Genomic DNA, 18,507 nt, shown 5'->3' with positions numbered 1-18,507 from the left:
AAAGAATTGTGGCCCGAATGAACACCAGGCAACCCCGACGCCAATTACAACGGCTGAGTGAAGTACCATCAGAAAGAATGCAGCATTGAGAACGATCCCTACCAACACCACAACAGAAACCAATGAGCTGATATACAACTCAGCATCAGTGGCTAAGATCAAGATAACAAGGAGGGAAGTGAGCCAGCTGTCAGAGCTCCTAAGGGGTGCAATGAAAAGATCAGTACCCAACGTTTAAAGTTTGCCAGAGAGCACTTGGACAAACCAGAGGCTTCTGGACAGATGAGTCCAAAATGGAATAATTTGGCCTCAGGCGCCATGTTTGGAGAAAAGTCAACACTGCATTTAAAGAGAAGAACAAGACAATGACCCAAAGCAATCCAGCAAAAGTATCAAAGAATGGCTTAAGAGAAAGATTTGCACTCTGGATTGGCCCAGTCTGGACCTCAACCCCATAGAAATGCTGTGATAAGATCTGAAACGGGCCGTAGATGCCAGCTGTCCCTCCAGCCTCTCAGCTGACAGAGTTCTGCAAGGAGGAGTGGAGAAAAATCCCAAACAGATGTGAGACGCTCGTTTTACAGAAGACGTTTGGTTGAAGTAACGGCTGCAAAAGGAGGAGCCACAAGGTACCAACTGAAAGAGTTAGCTTGCTTTTGCACTTGGCATATTTTCTGTTTTTGACAGATAAAATACTTTTATTGAATAAATAATGAAAATATGTAACGTTTTTTCTTTGTGTTCCTTATTTGGTGGGTCTGCTTTACAATTTGAGCTTTGGATGTTCATTTCACATGATCATTATAATTTTTCTTTAGAAAACAATGTTCACAAGCTTTCATGCTTTCATATATTTATAATGAAAATGAAATTTCTCTTTTTACAGGTTTCACTCTGTGGGAAAGAGAAACTATCAGCTCGTACCTCAGCAGTCAGGTTCATCCCAGCAGCTCCTATGAAATCAGCACCTCTGACTCCTTTGAGTCCAAGTCGTCTCTGCTGGATGTGAATGTGTCTCTCAAAGCCAGTTTCCTGGGGGGCCTCGTTGAGGTCGGGGGATCTGCTGGTTTTCTGAATGACAACAAGAAGCTCAAGAACCAGAGCAGAGTCACCTTCCAGTACAAAGCCACAACTTTTTATGACCGGCTGAATCTCTCACTTTTCCAAGCTGTGAAGCTTCAGGACAAAGATCTTGTTGAGAAAAGTGATGCAACACATGTGGTCACAGGCATCCTCTATGGGGCCAATGCTTTCTTTGTGTTCGACAGTGAGAAGTTGGAGTCGAGCAGCGTTGAGACCGTTCAGGCCAAAATGTTTGCTGCGGTCAACAAAATCCCCTCCTTTAATCTTGAGGCCAGAGCAGAAATGAAGCTGACCAAAGAAGAAAGAGACGCAATCAACAAGTTCACCTGTAAATTTTACGGTGACTTTATTCTGGAGAAGAACCCGACCACGTTTGAAGATGCGGTGACGACCTTCTCCAAGCTTCCAGAGCTCCTCGGAGAAACTAAGAAGAACTCAGTTCCTGTCAAAGTGTGGCTGACTCCTCTGGAGGATCTGGGCGTTACTGGAGCTGAGCTGAAGGAAAACATCTCCTCTGGTCTGGTCAGGAAATTCTGTAATTCTCTGGAAAGTATAAAAGAGATGGAAAGGAGATGCAGAGAGGCTCAGGAAGAGAAAGTGGTGGAAAGTTTTCCACAAATTAGAAAAAAGCTGAAGGTTTTTGAAGATAACTGTAAAGACTACACATCCAACCTGAGTCGGGCCATGCAGGAGAAGATTCCTCTCATCCGGGAAGGGAAAGAAGATGAAAGATGTGTGGAAAAGCTCTTTGATGAGCAGGAGAAGTCTCCATTCAATCACACAACCTTAGACGCCTGGTTGGATAATGCAGAGAGAGAAATCAACATCATCATGTCCTGCCTGGACATCATGGAGGGAATCCCGACCGTTCCAGATGAGAACAGTTTGGACCGACAGGCTCTAGCTGCAGGCGTAGCCGATCTCTTCTGCTTTGTCTTCTCCTCTGTGGAAACCGACGACCCCTTCCTGGACCAGATGACCAGCTATGTGAGCAAACAAACCAAACCTCCACCCAGCGTCGCTCCGCCCAGTAAGGACCAGTGGTTCTTTTCAGATGAAGTCGTGGCCAACATGAGGAAAAAAGCCAGAGAGTTCACTTCAGCGGCCAAACAGCTGAAGGGCAGCCGCAGGTTTCGGTTCCTGGCAGCTGCTCTGCCAAACAAAAGGTTCACCGGAGGAACCGTCTACCAGTTCAGGGATGGGAGTCTGAAAACCCAAGACTTCTCACGGCCCGACGTTCCTGATGTGACGGCTCCGTTAGACCGAAGAGACCTGGCTTGGTGTAAGGCTTCTTCAGATACCAGCAGATTTTATTCAACAGTCTCTAACAAACTCCAAGATGTTGTTAAATCAGATCCATATTAGATATGAAATCATGTGGTTCTGTTTTAATCTGCAGGAGATGTGAGGAAAAGTAACTGATTATTGTTTTCACCAACAGATCACTGCAGCCTGACCTTGGATCCAAAAACATGTAACGGCTGGTTGAACCTGTCTGATGGCAACAGGAAGGCGACATGTGGGCCTGAGCAGGCATATCCTGATAATCCCCAGAGATTTGATGTTTTCACCCAGGGTCTGTCTGAGCTGGCGCTGACAGGGCGCCGTTACTTTGAGGTTGAGTGGAGCACCGGACATCCCAATAAGGTCGGGGTCGCTCTTGTATACGATAGCATGCAAAGGAAAGGAAAGGATGTTGTTAGCAGCTTTGGAGAGAATCCTGCATCCTGGTACTTTGGTGTTCATAATAATGAGCTCAGCGCTTGGCACAACGGTAAGATCTGGAGCACCTCTGTCCCTGCTGGCGGCTGCAGCAGGGTGGGGGTGTACCTGGACTGGCCGGGCGGCTCCCTGTCCTTCTACCAGGTCTCCTCTGACGCTCTGACTCACATGTACACCTTCAGGGCCAAATTCACTGAGCCGCTGCACCCAGGGCTTTATGCTTATCACATATCCAACTTCGCTTCCTTCAGTCCAATGTAGAAACAAACAGAGTGAAAATGTGGGATTCAGGCAGATGAGACTGGCTGGAAGTGAAGACATTTAAAATGTTAGCAGAGTCCAAACAGAGCAAAAGGTTTTATGGTGTTGGAGTAAAAACTGATCTGCTGTATAGAAATCAGAGATAAACTCAGGATAAACTCTGTCTTCAGGGTTTCCACCTTGTGGCTCTAAACCTCACATTGCTGTAACTTTCAGATGCATCTCTGCTCTAACAGAACCGGATCCAATGAGCCGATCAGAACCAGCTCTGCTGCAGAGGGAACCAGAGGGCCATTTGGTTCTGGTCTGTTGAGGAAAAATGCATCTAAAAGACCTGAGCTTCTCCACCTTACAGTAAAACCCAGATTTTACGCCTCAGTTATGATCTCATGATGATGTTGTAGTTTTAAATGAATTTAAAGTGTAGATGGTTTTGGTTTCATTCAGTAAAACTCTCACAGGTCCAGTTGGACGACAGTCTCTGGACGCTGCAGCTGACCCTGGTCCTCAGGTCTCTGACCAGACCAACTGGTTCCAGTCATTATGTTTCATCCTCAGCATGTCAGAGTTTCAGTTGGTCAGTCAGGTGAACCTACAGCAGAGGATCCTGAGGACCAGATTCCAGCAGAGATCTGTAATCTGGTCCTGAGGACCAGATTACAGATCTCTGCTTTAACTGAAGCCTCATTTACTAAAAACTGACAGATTTAAAGAAGCGCTTTCATTTTAATCCTGCTTTTTATTGAACTTATTGCTACTTTTCCTTCCAGTGAAAACATTTTTCACACGTTGAATAATCTGATTACAGAAACTTTCTCTAAACTCGTATTTACCTGACAGACAGAAATCTGTCCTAGTTCAATCCTCACAAAGCGACAGGTGGAGGATTTGACTGGAATCCATCAGAAACAATTCAGTTTTAACTTAATGAGAAAGTGACCATCTGTGTGAATCCCACATTGTAACTGATTGAATGTTTGATCAAACCATTATTTGTAACAAAAGGTGTTCAGTGAGATTTAAATCATGTAAATGTAAACATGTTCAGGTTCATCACAGGTTAACAGGTTTTATTTGCTTATTATTGTCTCTTATATGGAAAGTGGTTATTTTATGACTTTTAAAGGCTTTTATGAAACACAATATGTTGATGTTTTTAACATTTAGAGGATTTTCTGCCAGGTAACAGGGATCTACTTTATTAGTGGAGGAGGGAATAAAGTTTAGTTATTGGTGAAAATAAATCATGTACTGAAAGATTTGATTTGAACTTTCAAATCCTTTATTTGAACTTCCATGTTAACTAGCAACCATTTTAACTTTATATAACTTTGTCAGCTTTAATTACTGAAGAATATAAGAGTTACCTTTAGGTTAAGTTTTGTCTAATTTAGCAACTTTTATTTTTGGAGAAATTCTGAGGTTTTCATTCTCATCATAATCATTTGAACTTCTTATCTTTTCTGTGATTTTTGTTTTTACAATAAAAACTCAGGATGTCTGTTTAATGGTGCCTGAGGGTCCAGATCATNATGTTTGTTTGATGCTTTTACACTATTCTTGTTTTCTTCTTCATTTTTATGTTAATTCTTTTTTTATATAATTTGAAGCATTTTATCTGAATAAAACTGTTTTACTGACTTAACATGCAGCGCCTAAAGGTACTGTTCTTGTTTCAGAACCTTTGCCTGGGTCGGTTCTGGACCGGGATGAAGTGAAACAGCGAAAACTGAAAGATTAAAGCCGAAAACCAAAGGCTCAGATCAGATTCTGGTTCTGGTCCGGTCAGGACCTGGGATTATGTGGACATGCAGACTGTTGCCGATAAATCCCTTTTTAAATCGTTGTGATTTAAATTCTAGATTCTAGAAAACTGATTTGAAATCATGTTTGTTGTAATTTGGCTCAAAATAAATAAACTGAGCTGAAATGAAAACATGGAGCGTTTCCTCCTGACCTGAGTCTGTAACCTGACCTGTGGCAGGGGCCAGGGGTCAAAAGGTCACTGGAGAATGCAGGCATTGATCCCGCTCTACTAGAACCGGACCTGTGACTCAGATCCAGCATTGAGTTCTGAGCAGTCTGTCCGCTCCGGTCTCTGGCTGTTATTATAAGTGGACACACCCAGCTGGTACTGACCAGGTTCTGCTCCACCGTCTGGGTCTGGGCCTGTCGGACCTCCTGCCTGCCGGTCTGGTTCTGGTGGACTGACCCGTGGAGCCGCTTGGTGCTCAGAGAGTCTGTAGAACTGGGAGAAGCAGACATGAAATCAGGTTCTGTTGACTGACCGACCAGAACCAACCAGAACCTGAAACATCTCCAAAGTAGAACATGATGCTGCTCTGCAAACTGGACATAGTCAGAACCAGAACTTCATAGTAGTCGGAATCTTCGGCTCAGAACTGCAGATCCAGACGGACCGGTTCAGGTCCAAAAGACTCCGGACTGCTTCACAGTAAATCTGCTGGAACCAGCAGCAGTTCTGGTACCTGGTTCCATCCTGTGGTTCCGTCTGGTTCTCTGGTTCTGATAGAGTGTCGGGAAGCTGCTCCAGCTGGATCCGAGTTGGGTTAAACTGTTCCTGTTGGACCTGCAGACAGACAGAACCTAACTGGGTTAACTCTGGTTCTGGTTCCAGATGGATTGTCCTGCTGGTTTTGGGAATAAAGCTCAGCTGCAGGAAGGGGCAGAACTGGGTCAAGCATCAGAACAGAACCACATATGGAAATATCACATCTGCACTCCGGGACTGAAGGGGGCGCCATTTCCTACCCCAGCTGTGGTTTTATGTTTTCTGGTCGTTTCTGGCACCATAAAAGATAATTTCTCTGATAAAACGTCACACTTTATTTTCTAAAGGAAGAAAAACAAAAGGTAAAATAAAAATCGGTTCAGTTTATATCTGTGAATCTATGCCCGTGTATTTATTTATTTGATCATGCGAGGATCGTATTCTGCTGCATAACTCATTTATTTGTTTTTCCCATTTGCTAAATGAAGTTTCTTGAAGAAATCAAATATTTGTTGACTGTAAATGCTGCTTTGTTTTGCAATGTTGCTTTATCTCTAATTTATTTCTATAATTCCACCTGTAAATATTATTTATAAAGCCTGGTTTATTATGAGTGTAGCTTATGTTCTATTTCTATTGTTAACGTTTTATTTGAATAAAAAAAAAAAGGCTGGCCCCATTGCAATGTGGAAGTGAAGGGGGCGCTATTGCCATATTAGCTGTGATATTTCAGAAAACATAATTATAAATATCAATATAGTTACAACTAAACAGATCATGTATTTTGTATTAATCAATATATTTGATTTATTCAACATTGTAACATAAAATATAATTAAGAAATTAACTGTGGTTAATATAGTAAATGGCGCCCCCTTCAGTTCAGGAGTTCAAATGTGATATTTCCATATATGGTATGGTTCTGACTCCGCCCCTTCCTGCATCCAGGTGCTTCTTAAACCTGGAACCTCCCAGTGTCACCTGGTGGGCTGGCTCCTCCCTCAGCTGCCGAAGCTCCGCCTCCAGCTCCGCCTGTCGGACCCTCAGAGCCTGAACCTCCGTCCACAGCGCAGACAGCTCCTCCTGCTGGACACAGAGGGGATTAACACCATGACTTCATAAGACAGTGACCTCTACTCGACCTTCTGACCTGAGGGTCCTGCACCATCCTGCAGTATCTATTGGAGTCCTGCAGGAGGCGCCGCAGGCTCTGGTTCTCCGCCTGAAGAACATGGACCTGCTGCTGATAGCGCCGGGCCTGAAACAAACAGAGACGATGGATGAACCGGGTCGTCCCCCAGGTGAACTGGGATGAACCCTCTCTGCCACCCTGGTAGCCCCTCCCTCTGCACCCCTCCAGGTGTACCTGCTGCCTCAGTCCTCTCAGGTACTCCTGCAGTCCAGTAGTTGCCTCCTGCAGATCCCTCTGCAGCGCTTCGTTGGCCAGAATCTGACCTGCAGCAGCACAACATGATGTTGTTTAAACACCCAATCAGAAGGCTGGAGGTCCGGAGCAGCTCTGTGATTGGTTGTCCTTACTGCTGGTCAGCTGCTGCTCCAGCTCTTTGATCTCCTGCGTCTCCATGGCAATGCGTGACAGGAGGTCATCAAGGCGACCCTCCAGCTGGCCGTCCTTCCTGCTCATGGTGCTGGGTAGCCGGACCCTCATGTGGTTCTGCAGCAGGTTCTGATTGGACCTCAGACACAAGCAATGAATCACTGGAATGATCTGGATTTAAAGTCACAGCGTTTAATCTGAGCAGCACCAGACGACCCGGTTAATGTCTGAGATAAGACCTAAGTTACGTCTTACGGGTAAGACGGACGCTTTTCCCTCCGGCACCTCCCTGCCCACCATGCTGTGGGACAGAGGTGCAAGTTGGATTCGTAACTGGCGAATCGCAGCCCAGCTGAGGAACTTAAAACTCACCAGCGGGATGAAATTGATGTTGAAGAAGTTGCTAGTTTCAGTCCGGCAGGAACGACCACACTAATTTGGATTATTGGAATGAACAGAGATGCATTGGTGAGACTGTAGGGTACATTGAAATTTAAAATGTACCTGGCCTAAAGCATATTGTCTGTATCTGAAATGGCTCCCCTGCGTTAGCCGTGGCTGGATGGCTATCTCAAATCTCCTGGAAGAAACGTAAACTTGACGCTCCTGCCCATCCCACTCCTTTCTGAAGACATCCGTGCTCCCAAGAGGACTTGCTCTTAGATAAGACCATCATAACAGAGACCACTAGGAGAGCTAGCACGTACAGGCTCATGGACATACACAGCAGATACTCTCAATTTTTGTTTGCTGCCTCCATATCTGTGCCTTATCTCGCTATATGTGCCATGTTCTTCATGATGTTGCTATTTCATCCTACTTATTCTTTACTTTTATAAATGGTGGAGTACTCATTACTTTAGACCAACAGTTAGCTTTATACTTTTAATATCGAAGCAAGACCCAGAGAAACTCCTGTTAGCTTACTTAGCAACCCAGAACAAGAAGAACCAACATTTAGCTTTATATTGCACAAATCCAGAACTCACTTTTTCCTCCCGGTGGGACCTGAACTCCTCACCAGGGAGGCGTCCAGGAGGCATCCTGACCAGATGCCCGAGCCTCAACTGGCTCCTCTCGACGTGGAGGAGCAGCAGCTCTACTCTGAGTCCCTCCTGGATGACCGAGCTTCTCTCTCTAAGGGAGAGCCCAGCCACCCTGCAGAGGAAACCCGTTTCGGCCGCTTGTATCCGGGACCTCGTTCTTTCGGTCATGACCCAAAGCTCATGACCATAGATGAGGGTGGGAACGAAGATCGACCGGTAAATCGAGAGCTTCGCTTTTTGACTCAGCTCTTTCTTCACTACAATGGACCGATACAACGCCCGCTTCACGGCAGTCACTGTGCCGATCCGCATGTCGATCTCCCGCTCCCTTCTTCCCCCATTCGTGAACAAGATCCCCAGATACTTAACCCTCCTGTTATGTTTGTTTCTGAGGTACAGCAATAATGTTCCTGGTCAATTTGACCCAGGGAGTGTTTAATCATGCAATAGTGTCAGAAACCAAAAAATTCCTCCCAAACATTTTTATACCTGATTATTAACTCTAATACTAACCATTTCAATCAATATTTGTGCTGTGATGTTTTTTTTTATTTCTCACAAATAAAGGATCAATGACGACAATTTACTCACTTGGACATAAAAAAAATTCATTTACTGAAAAAAACCTACAAACAAAAAATAATTTCCTTCAAATTGATCTTTTGTAAATTTTTTTATATTATATTTTGATATTTTTTTCAATGGGTGATCTTTATAATTGAACTTGAGACACGTATACTGTTCAGGGTCAAACTGACCTGGTGATTAAAATCAAGACAAATGAGTCATGCAGAGTATTTATGTTTCCCTCCATTTCTGCCAGTGTCACTCAGTGTGGGTGGAGTTTGTCCACTCAGTGTGGGTGGAGTTTGTCCACTCAGTGTGGGTGGAGTTTGTCCATGGAAACAGAAAATGTTCCCGTCAAAAGCTGCATGAACACCGGCTTTCTCGCAGTTTCCTAGTTAAGACAATAGTGAGAAAGTGGGTCTGTGTGTGTGTGTGGTCTGTGTGTGTGGGGGACCAGGGGGTGAAATATGTCTCATAGCTGCAAGGAAACATATAGAATTTGACTTTTTTTTTTTTTGACCCTTTTTACCCTACAACTTGACCACCGGGTCAAATTGACCCGAACACTATCTATGTAATATGTAGACGCAGGGGGGGTTGCAAATGTGTAAAATGAATATATTTTCAATTTATATTTAGAGTGCACCTATTAAGACAAACAGAAAAAGTTTCATGCAAAAGAAATACTTCCAACTATTTTTTTTTGGTAATTTTAAACTTTAAAACGGGCAACCCGGAACATAACAGGAGGGTTGAAGTGAACTCTGAACCGGTAGAAAGCCTGTCTGAATGCAACCTGACTACAGACCGTTCCACAAGCAGGAAGTTAGCATCAGTGCAGGACATTCTGGTCACAGATTACTCTCTGCTCTGGGTTAGTGGAGATGGTGTCGGTTGTCATGGCAACGGGTCTGCATGCCGACACTAGGCACAGGAAAGCAGAATATAAATGGTTTGAAGTTGTTTTACAACTGGTTATCAGCTCAGTCTCATTGCTGTGGCGCGCTGCAGATGCTGTAGTTTTTAAACCTTTAATAAATGACAAAAACTGATCTAACTGCCTCATTTATTTGAACATCATCATCAAATAGGATGGAGAAATTTGCTTAGTTCTCTCTTGCATCTTGATAGGAACCAAACTGCAGGGGTCCTGTGGTGGCGCAGGGACAAAGCATAACCCACGTATTGAGGCCTTGGTCCTCATGGCGGTGGCCACAGGTTCGATTCCCGGCCTGGTGACATTTGCCGCATGTCTTCCCCCTCTTTCCTGTCAAACTACTTTCTAATAAAGGCCACTAGAGCCAACAAAACCTTTAAAAAAAGAAACCAAACTGCTTATATAGATTTATATTAAGGGAGAATACTTACAATCATCAGCAATGTCCTCAGCTTTAATTTAAGCATGTTTATAGAAACTGGCTAAGAAATAAAGGCGCTGAGATCATTTTGTGATTCCTGCTCATCCCGCACTGGAACAGCCTGGTTTAGTGGACAGACTCACCGCGCAGTAATGGCGCCTGCAGGAGCGTCGCTAGCGTTAGCGGCTAACAGGATGTACCGTATATGAATGAAGAAATCCTGCAACCGCTAAAATCTGACACTGCTCTGTTTTGGTTTACTTTTTGTGAAGAAGGAAGTTGCGCTGCTCTTCTTCAGAGGTTTTGTGTTAATTTCTTCAGTAGTTCTTGGTGCAGCGCCCCCACAGGTGATGGGGGGAACAGGTTTTTCAGTTAGTTTTAGTCGTTTGACTCAGTGCAGTGTGAATGCAAACTACAGTTCTTAAAATGTAACAAATGTTACAATTTTAGTTCCCAATCGAACCGAGTCTACCGGACTATCCGGTCTGAATACACCCTAAGACAAATATCTGGCCACTAAACTAAATATTCTATTTTGTGTCAAACTAAATAGTTAGCCATCAAGATAAATATGTAGCTAAAACTTTATTTTAAGCTAAATAATTAGAACAAAAATAATATTTAATTGTCAAGCTGAATATCTAGATAAATATTTAGTTTGAGGCTAAATATGAATAATTAACCAAATTATTGCTGTTAATTTTGATTGGGTGGCGTTTGCAAACACAGAAATGTCCTTCAACATTTTTTAGCTGAAGCTGTCGGCCATTTATGATGACATCGTCACTTCAGATTAAAGACCATCCATCCTGACTTCAACAATAAACACAAAGGGGAGTTCATGACTCCAAATGGGAACACATCCAGAGCTCCATCAGAGGTCAAAGGTCACCATCTGTAATGTAGAGGCAATCCGTCTTCATCTTTCAGCCAATAAAACATCAAATTATTCAGACCAGAACCAGACACGGTTTACTCTAGGTTTGGATCAGAACACGGAGTAGTGAATGGAGGATGCTTGGATCGCACTTTAGCGTATTATTGTAGTTCATAGGTTTGAAACTGTTTATCTTAATTGAAGGTGGGTCGCGACGTTCCTCTGCCACTTTGTGAAGCCGCTCACAGAAGCGTAGAATCAACGTAAATCTCACAATTTACTCAATTTAGTTCTACTGATACCTAAACATTAAAGACAAACCTGCAAAACATTTTTAAGTTTAGGATCTGTAATAATTTACACACCTTCCAGCAACAAGTCCAACTAATTTACTTGTTTAATTAATTAAATATTTTTATTGTGTTGTTGAGGAAGTACCTTACATGCTTTTTTTTTTTTTGCCTGGATGTTGTTTGGACTCTCCAGTTCTGGATGACTTTTATAAAGTCAGTAAGATCCTAAGATGGTTCTGTTCTGTTGTTTTATTTTGGATTTATGAGTTTAAAATTAAATTCTTCTTCATTCAGTCTTAATGTGAAAAGCATATAACACAGAGACAAAACCTGGACCATGTTTTCCTAACAGTCTGGACTTCCGGTTGGAAGCTCCTCCTCTTTGTCTGATGAGGTCAGATTCGGTTCTGAACTTATGGATCAGAACCGAGTTTCTGCAGTTTTCCTGAGGAAGCTCCAGCTCCTCTTCCTCGGACTCTCGGCTTGTTTTACTCACAGCGTTCAGCTCTCTGTCCTCCTCTTCTCCATCTTCTCCTCTCATTCCTCCATCTTCGCCTCCTTCTCTCCGTTACAAACTTCTGCTCTTCCCTTCACTCTGTTGAATAAAAACAGGAAATCGCTCTCTTTTTCAGCCAATTAGAGAAGAGTCTGCGGGGTGACCAGGAGCTGCTGTCCAATAGGAGCACAGAAAAGGCAGAGCGTGTCAGTACGTCTTAAAGAGATAGCGACCTGATTCGATTCTCTACTTCGGAGATTCATGGAAGGAGGAATATTTACAGACTCGTTCAATAAATTATTAAACCATTAATAAAAAGCAAATTTATTTAAGGAATTTTGTCACTAATTCAAACACACTAAATAGATTAATAACACAGAGATCAATGTTTGAAAGCTTTTATTTCTGTAAATTATTTTTTCCTCTTATAGCTAATGGAAATAAGCAATTTAAAATTATATATTACATCCTGTGTAATATTAAATAAGACATTGATAACCAACAAAAATTAAGAATGAAACTAAAATAAACATGTTTTATTTTTTAACATCTCAACTAAAATATTAAAAACAGAGCCGTTTCTACTTTACACAAACATATTCTATAAATTAGGACTTACCTCCCAGTATGTCTTGTTGTCAGATCAAACTTACCTGTTTCTGTCACTCTGGTAAAAATAAATAAATAAATAAAGTCATTACTTCCAGATACTATGAAGATCCGGTATAAAGAAGATAATTTATCCTCTTTATCCTGGATCTCATTATTTCAAGACACCAACTCGAAATTTCAAGATAATTTTTTTTTTATTTTTTTTTAACCGGAGTGGTGCAAACAGGTTTCCATAGATTTTTACTCCAGGTTTAACTCATTTACATCCATGCAGGTTTCCTCTCCTGTTTTCTTTTCCTAACCAGAAATCAGGAAGCGTCTGGAGTTGAACCAGAGACCTCTTGATCTGTTACCAGTCCCTCCCGACATGTTGCTGCTGTTCTGTGTTTTCAGTCAGGATCCAGATGAACCTCAGAATAAACTCTGAGCTGCTGCAGAACCTGAGCCTCCAGGTAACCTTTGACCCCTTCAAAACTTCTAGTGATAATCCAGATTAATTTCATTCTCCATCTTTTAGCAGCAATGAAGGCAGAATAAAAACACTGATGCTTTTTAAGAGACATTTTTGTTTAATAACTTCATTTATTTTCCAACACTAGAAAAAATACATCTGTATTAATAATGAATGTTTAATAAATGCAGAGTTCTGCCTTGGACCCATTCATGTTTAAACCGTGTCCAGAGATGACCCGGTCCGTGGGTCAGGGGCAGCCGAACAGCTGCAGGTCCACAGCGTAGCTCATCAGCTGGGAGTTGTAGTCCTGACACTCTGAAGAACTACAAGCTGCGGGCCACAGCTCCACCAGCGCCTCCGAGTCCAGAGGCAGCCGGTACCTGCTGGTCCAGAAACACCACAGGTGAGACCCTAACCGAGCTGAGCAGAACCTGGGCAGAACCTTAGCAGAACCACCCACCTGGACCCGCCACCCTGCGTGACCTCTGACCCCCCAGAGCCCAGTACCAGGTACTGCTGGTTGTTCTGCAGCTCCACACTGCTGCAGGTCGCCTTCTTTACCAGGTCCAGGTTGCTGCCCGGACCGGCTGCTTCCAGCACTGGGACCAGAACCAGAACCAGAACCAGAGTCAGAGTAAAGTCAGGAAGGACCCGGTTCTACTGGGCCCACAGAGCCAGACCAGATCATCTCAGTCATAGAACCAGAACACCGTCTGCTGGGTCAATTCCTGTCCGACTCTGCGCTACGTTGCATGCTAACTCCACTTAGCGCCTCATGAAGCGTTACAAGAGAAAAAAGTGAATAGAAAAACTAAACTTCAGTCATTCTTCCTCCATATTGATGTTAGTGACTGAGTGAAAGACCATGCAGTGGCGTCCATGGTTGCTATTGCGTTTCCATGGTAACAAGCTGGTCTCACCTTCAGACTTCTTGAAGACCTCAGCTACGGTGGCTGTGTAGGTCATAAAGTCTCCCTCCGCTGCCGAGGATTTCACCGTCACCTTGAAGGCTGCAGAGGAAGCAGGCAGACCAATCAGAGCTGCATTCAGTGTTTTTATGAGAAGCCTCATATTTCCCTAATTTAATGTATTTGTTTTTTTATTAATGCAGTGATTATTACTTTTCTGTAATATTTTAATCAAACTTTTAATATTAAAACAAAAACAAATTGAAACACCTCAAATCTACCAAACAGGCCCATGATAATTTATTATTATTATAAATAACATCTTTAAACTAATCATTAGTTATATTTCTGGGTCTCCTGACCTCCATCACCTGGCTGTTTGTCGGCCCCCCATCTGTTTTCATATTATGGTATGATCCCAAATCCTCACATGTGATTGGCTGCATGGCAGCCTAGTGGCCAATCAGATCAAAGATCTGCTGTGAGGAGGGCGGGACCACTGAGAGGGAGAGCTGAGGACCAGATGCAGCTCCTCCAGGAGCCTCTAGGGGGCGTGTTGGGGGTTTTCCAACATAATTAAACCATATTATTATTGCCTCACAATTCCTTTAACTTTACCTGTAAGAGATTATAAACCCTCCAGGTGAGTTTAGAGCTGCTGCTGTGACCAGATCATTTCATCTTTAACCTCCAATAACGATCCCATCTGAGAACCTCCATCTGTTTTTAACAACACTGCAGCTAAAAGCATCCAATCAGCTTCCAGCCTCTCACCGTATTTGATATGCGGCTGGCAGGTCTCCTCGATGCGTTTGGCTGCGGTCAGAGTGGTGTCCATGCTCCCTCTGTAGGTTGCACATGCAGCTGCAGGGTCACACAGCACTCAGCTTAATAAGGTCAGCTGCAGCTGGAGCCAGCCATTCAGAACAGAAACCCGCCTCACCTGCCATGCACTGGCACTGTTCGCCCACACAGAGGCGCTGCAGCCTCTGCAGCTCACTGGAGAACTGCTTGGTGCACAGGCTGCCTGGAAACAGAAACGTTGCAGGTTAGCAGCAGATTCTCATCAACATGGAAACAGAGAAAAAAAGATTTTATGAGATTTGCTCAATGAAAACATTAGAAAAAGGTTGGAAACCTGGGAACCGGGACCGTCCCCAGGTAGGGCCAAATATTAACGTCCCGAGTGGGTTTGATGTAGGACCACTCTGGGAGAACAGTAGGACCCAAAGACACAGCAGACCTTAATCCAGTGTTTCTCCATCCTGGTCCTCACCCCCCCTGTCCTGCATGTTTTAGGTGTTTCCCTTCTACCACACCTGGACTGTATCTCTGGGTGATTAACAGGATCTGCAGCACCTGGTGGTCATGTAATCATTTGAATCAGCTGTTCTGGAACAGAGGCTCATCTAGAACATGCAGAGCAGGGGGGCTGAGGACCGGAGTGGAGAAACACTGGTTTAGCACTTTGCTAACGGGTAACCTTCAGAGCACTTAGATTCTCCTAAATTAATTTTCTCTATAAATTGTGAAGTGCTAATTTACTTGGCTGTTTTGTAAACTTTCAGTTGAAGAAAGTTTGACATTTTTATTGAAGATTTGGATACTGACTGTTAAAAATTCCCTTAATATCTATGCTCTTATTTTGAAGCCTGTTTACACAGCAATTTCATTTCCTGTCTCCACATTCTTTTTTTCTCAAGAATCTTTAGTAAATAAATGGAAAATATACAGCAAGCCAACAAATGAGGTACACAGAAGAAAACAACTCTGATATAAAAAACAGGGATGTTAGTTAAACTGTTGCTCTGCAGTAAAAAATTGTGCTGCTTCTTCCTGACCAGAGCTCTACCGCGGCTAATCAGGCTAAATCAGCAACAGAGTTAGCAAAACTCAACAAATATAAAACTGAGAGCGGGTTCTGATCCGAAGAATCACTTCCTGAAGCTGGTCATCAACACATGGAGGGCAACATGGGTGAATTTAGCATTTTAGCATTAGCCACAAATAAATCCCACGTAATGTTTACAGCTGAGGCTTTAGCATTCATGTAGCTAGCTTTTTAGTTAGCGGTGCTCAGATAAGAATAATCCAGTTTAATCTGAAAAATTTGAGCAAAACTTTAACACTCAGTTACTGACTGACAAGAAGACGGTTCAGGTCCAAATGTAAGACTACATGTCCCAGCATTCACTGCAGGCTCACCTTTGTCCTGAGGTTCTGTGACGGTCATCAGGGACTCAGCAGCACCAATCACCCTGAACCTGGTTCTGACCCGAAACCCGACACACAGGAAGACCTCAGAGGGAACCTGAGGGTCAAAAGATGGGAAATAACAAAAATACTGACGGAGGCTTCTAATCATCATCACCATCATCATCATCATCATGTGTAGGTTAGCACAATGCCAGGATGGAAAAACATCAGCGATGACCTGAAAGAAGCAACTGCTGCTGGGAAGGGTCAAAGGTCATCTCTAAGCTACCTGAAATCTGTCATTCCGGAGAGAGTAAGATTATTCCCAATGTTGTTGCTGGGACGTCCGGAGTTGTCTTTGTGAATAAAAATGGGTTTTATTTACCTGAACACAAGAAAACTCAGTCTGTCACACCTGGTGCCTATCGGCTCCTCAGCAGAACGAAAAACAGAAGATTGGCTCTCAAACGGCACGTTGGAGGAGCAAAACAGGCACATTCAGTGACATGCAGGAAATATTAGTACAGAGGATCAAGGCACAAGACAGACAAAATAAATTCTGAAGGAATTAACTTATTATAATAAAACAAATTGGGTGGGATACCTGAGATACACATGAACAGTAAAATAAACTAATAAATTCAGTGTCTCTCACACCAAGATGATAAAAACTAATAATAAGAACTTAAAATAATTACAAAATTAAAATAAAATAAGCCCTGCGACAGACTGGTGACCCGGCCAGGCGACCCGGCCAGGCGACCCGGCCAGGCGACCCGGCCAGGCGACCCCGCCTCTCGCCTGGAGCGACAGCTGGAGGCAGCAGCAGCTCCTGACCCACTGAGGGACCAGGGTGTTAGAAAATGGATGGATAAAATAAAAAAATTAAGATGACAGGAAAAGGTCAAATTGGATGATTCCAGAGAGGAAACTGTTTCAATGTTCAGCTCGGGGTCAGAGGTCAGAGCATGAAGCTCAGAGAGATGAGGAGCTCCATCTCTGACACTACAGGCCTCAGTCAGAAGGTTAAAGGTCACAACCCTGAACTGGACGAAGCGAGGTGCTGTGATGGCCTAGTCAAAGTCCAGAGCTCAGGGTGAGGTACTCACAGAGTCCATCTGGATGATGACTGTGTCTCCCTGGAGCTGATAGTGGGAGATAGACGGGTACTCTCCGTCTGTGAACTGAAGACCAGCAGAGAGAAAAGTTCAGCATCTCCTCAGAAATTCAAAAACCAAAAGATCAGATAAAAAATGACAGATTTAAGGTAAACATGGCCNAATGAGGAATAATGAGGAATAATGAGGCATAATGAGGAATAATGAGGAATAATGAGGCATAATGAGGAATAATGAGGAATAATGAGGCATAATGATGACGTTGTTGATGTTTCAGATCTGAAGTCTTGATTTCTCTGTAACACTGCCCCCTGGTGGAAATCATCAATAAAACTGAATCCTGAGTTAAACTCAGTTTCCTGTTTATTTACTGATTATTCTGTCGGGTCTAAAAGCAGCATTTCATTGTTAAATTGTAATATGGTCTAATACATTATAAATATAATCTAATATAAACCAAATCCTAGGATGGATTTGGTCTATAGTTGGGCAAAACTTAACATTTTAAGACATCGAGCTTTATAGCATTAAATTTAAGACTTAAACTATTTAAGTTTAATTTTTTTGCCAAACTTTGGCTCCCATGTTTTTGTAACTCAACCCAGATGTGAAGATAAAATGTTAGTTTGTAGGAACTTTCAGTCCCAAGTCTGTAATTCACATGAAAATATTAACATTTTATGTTGAACAAACTGAGTCTGAAATTTCTCTTATTCAATTTTAGTTTGTAGCTTAAACTTTTAGATCCTAACAATTATAAATTGTGATGACTGTAAACTTAACTGACTTGTAACTTAGAATTTTAATTTTTAATTTCCCTGATCCACTTAAAGATGAAAGTACTTAAAATGTCACGACTTTGAATCATGGCGTTTGCCAAATCTTTGTCTGGTTTTGTATCTTTACATCATGTTGTTGTTCCCTCATCAAAACAAACCTGCCACCATGTTGTGACAATAGGAGAGGAATATTCAGAATATAACTCTGATATCTGTGGTTTATTAAAGGAAACATTAAATAAATGAACAGGATTCCCTAAAGGAAAAAGAAAACTGGCATAAAAAGGTTGAAAAATAAAGAAAAAGTAAATCATTTTACAAAACTTTAAAATTTAAACTGTCGAGTTTTAGATTTAAAAATGAGTGAAGTTTCCCTCTGCTCACTGCGAGCCGTCCCAACCAAAGTTCAGTATGTTTACATTTTAAGACACATTTACAGTGAATCTGAAATAACCTGTCAGAAAAAACTACAGTCAGGTGCTCAGATTCTGACAGGCCAACCTTTGTTAACATTGACGTTCCTATAATAGTATAAATGAAAACACAGAATGGAAATGAAGTATTTATTTATTCAGCAGATTATTTCATATCTATATGAAATCATCCCTTTGAGTTTAACTGTCAGTTCAAGCAGAAATTGCTTTTCACTGGGCAGGAAATGGGCCTT

The 18,507-nt window shown here is 42.6% G+C and overlaps 3 protein-coding genes across 10 annotated transcripts in view; 1 reads left to right on the top strand and 2 right to left on the bottom strand.

The window, feature by feature from the left end:
• The window catches only part of LOC103129631 (neoverrucotoxin subunit alpha-like), a 7,045-nt gene extending 2,468 nt beyond the window's left edge, over positions 1 to 4,577 (top strand). Inside the window, exons 3-4 of the mRNA XM_007540799.2 lie at positions 887 to 2,365; positions 2,525 to 4,577. Of these exons, the coding sequence (XP_007540861.1) occupies positions 887 to 2,365; positions 2,525 to 3,066 (2,021 nt within the window). The 3' untranslated portion in view covers positions 3,067 to 4,577. The remainder of the gene's footprint in view (positions 1 to 886; positions 2,366 to 2,524) is intronic.
• The window catches only part of LOC103129633 (centriolin-like), a 32,926-nt gene extending 21,042 nt beyond the window's left edge, over positions 1 to 11,884 (bottom strand). For 3 of the 7 annotated variants that reach the window (XM_016665293.1, XM_016665289.1, XM_016665291.1), the window contains exons 1-7: positions 11,774 to 11,883; positions 7,118 to 7,265; positions 6,945 to 7,033; positions 6,729 to 6,836; positions 6,560 to 6,664; positions 5,556 to 5,656; positions 5,206 to 5,314 (exon numbers count right to left, since the gene is read on the bottom strand). In XM_016665293.1, coding sequence (XP_016520779.1) covers positions 5,206 to 5,314; positions 5,556 to 5,656; positions 6,560 to 6,664; positions 6,729 to 6,836; positions 6,945 to 7,033; positions 7,118 to 7,265; positions 11,774 to 11,818 — 705 coding nt within the window. In that variant the 5' untranslated portion in view covers positions 11,819 to 11,883. Of the gene's footprint in view, positions 1 to 5,205; positions 5,315 to 5,555; positions 5,657 to 6,559; positions 6,665 to 6,728; positions 6,837 to 6,944; positions 7,034 to 7,117; positions 7,276 to 10,250; positions 10,406 to 11,773 lie in introns of those variants that run through there. The other 4 variants (XM_016665292.1, XM_016665290.1, XM_016665294.1 and 1 more) reach the window with 4 other exon arrangements.
• A 1,069-nt stretch (positions 11,885 to 12,953) lies between these two features.
• Positions 12,954 to 18,507, bottom strand: part of c5 (complement component 5) — a 29,682-nt gene continuing 24,128 nt past the window's right edge. Inside the window, exons 36-42 of one of the 2 annotated variants that reach the window (XM_007540819.2) lie at positions 17,053 to 17,127; positions 15,953 to 16,058; positions 14,691 to 14,774; positions 14,522 to 14,611; positions 13,760 to 13,849; positions 13,300 to 13,438; positions 12,954 to 13,222 (exon numbers count right to left, since the gene is read on the bottom strand). In XM_007540819.2, coding sequence (XP_007540881.1) covers positions 13,087 to 13,222; positions 13,300 to 13,438; positions 13,760 to 13,849; positions 14,522 to 14,611; positions 14,691 to 14,774; positions 15,953 to 16,058; positions 17,053 to 17,127 — 720 coding nt within the window. In that variant the 3' untranslated portion in view covers positions 12,954 to 13,086. The remainder of the gene's footprint in view (positions 13,223 to 13,299; positions 13,439 to 13,759; positions 13,850 to 14,521; positions 14,612 to 14,690; positions 14,775 to 15,952; positions 16,059 to 17,052; positions 17,128 to 18,507) is intronic. The other variant, XM_016665285.1, reaches the window with a different exon arrangement.

Source organism: Poecilia formosa, unplaced genomic scaffold, assembly GCF_000485575.1.
Source record: "Poecilia formosa unplaced genomic scaffold, Poecilia_formosa-5.1.2 Scaffold561, whole genome shotgun sequence".
Classification (NCBI taxonomy): Eukaryota; Metazoa; Chordata; class Actinopteri; order Cyprinodontiformes; family Poeciliidae; genus Poecilia; species Poecilia formosa.
This window is presented reverse-complemented; position numbering and strand designations above follow the sequence as displayed.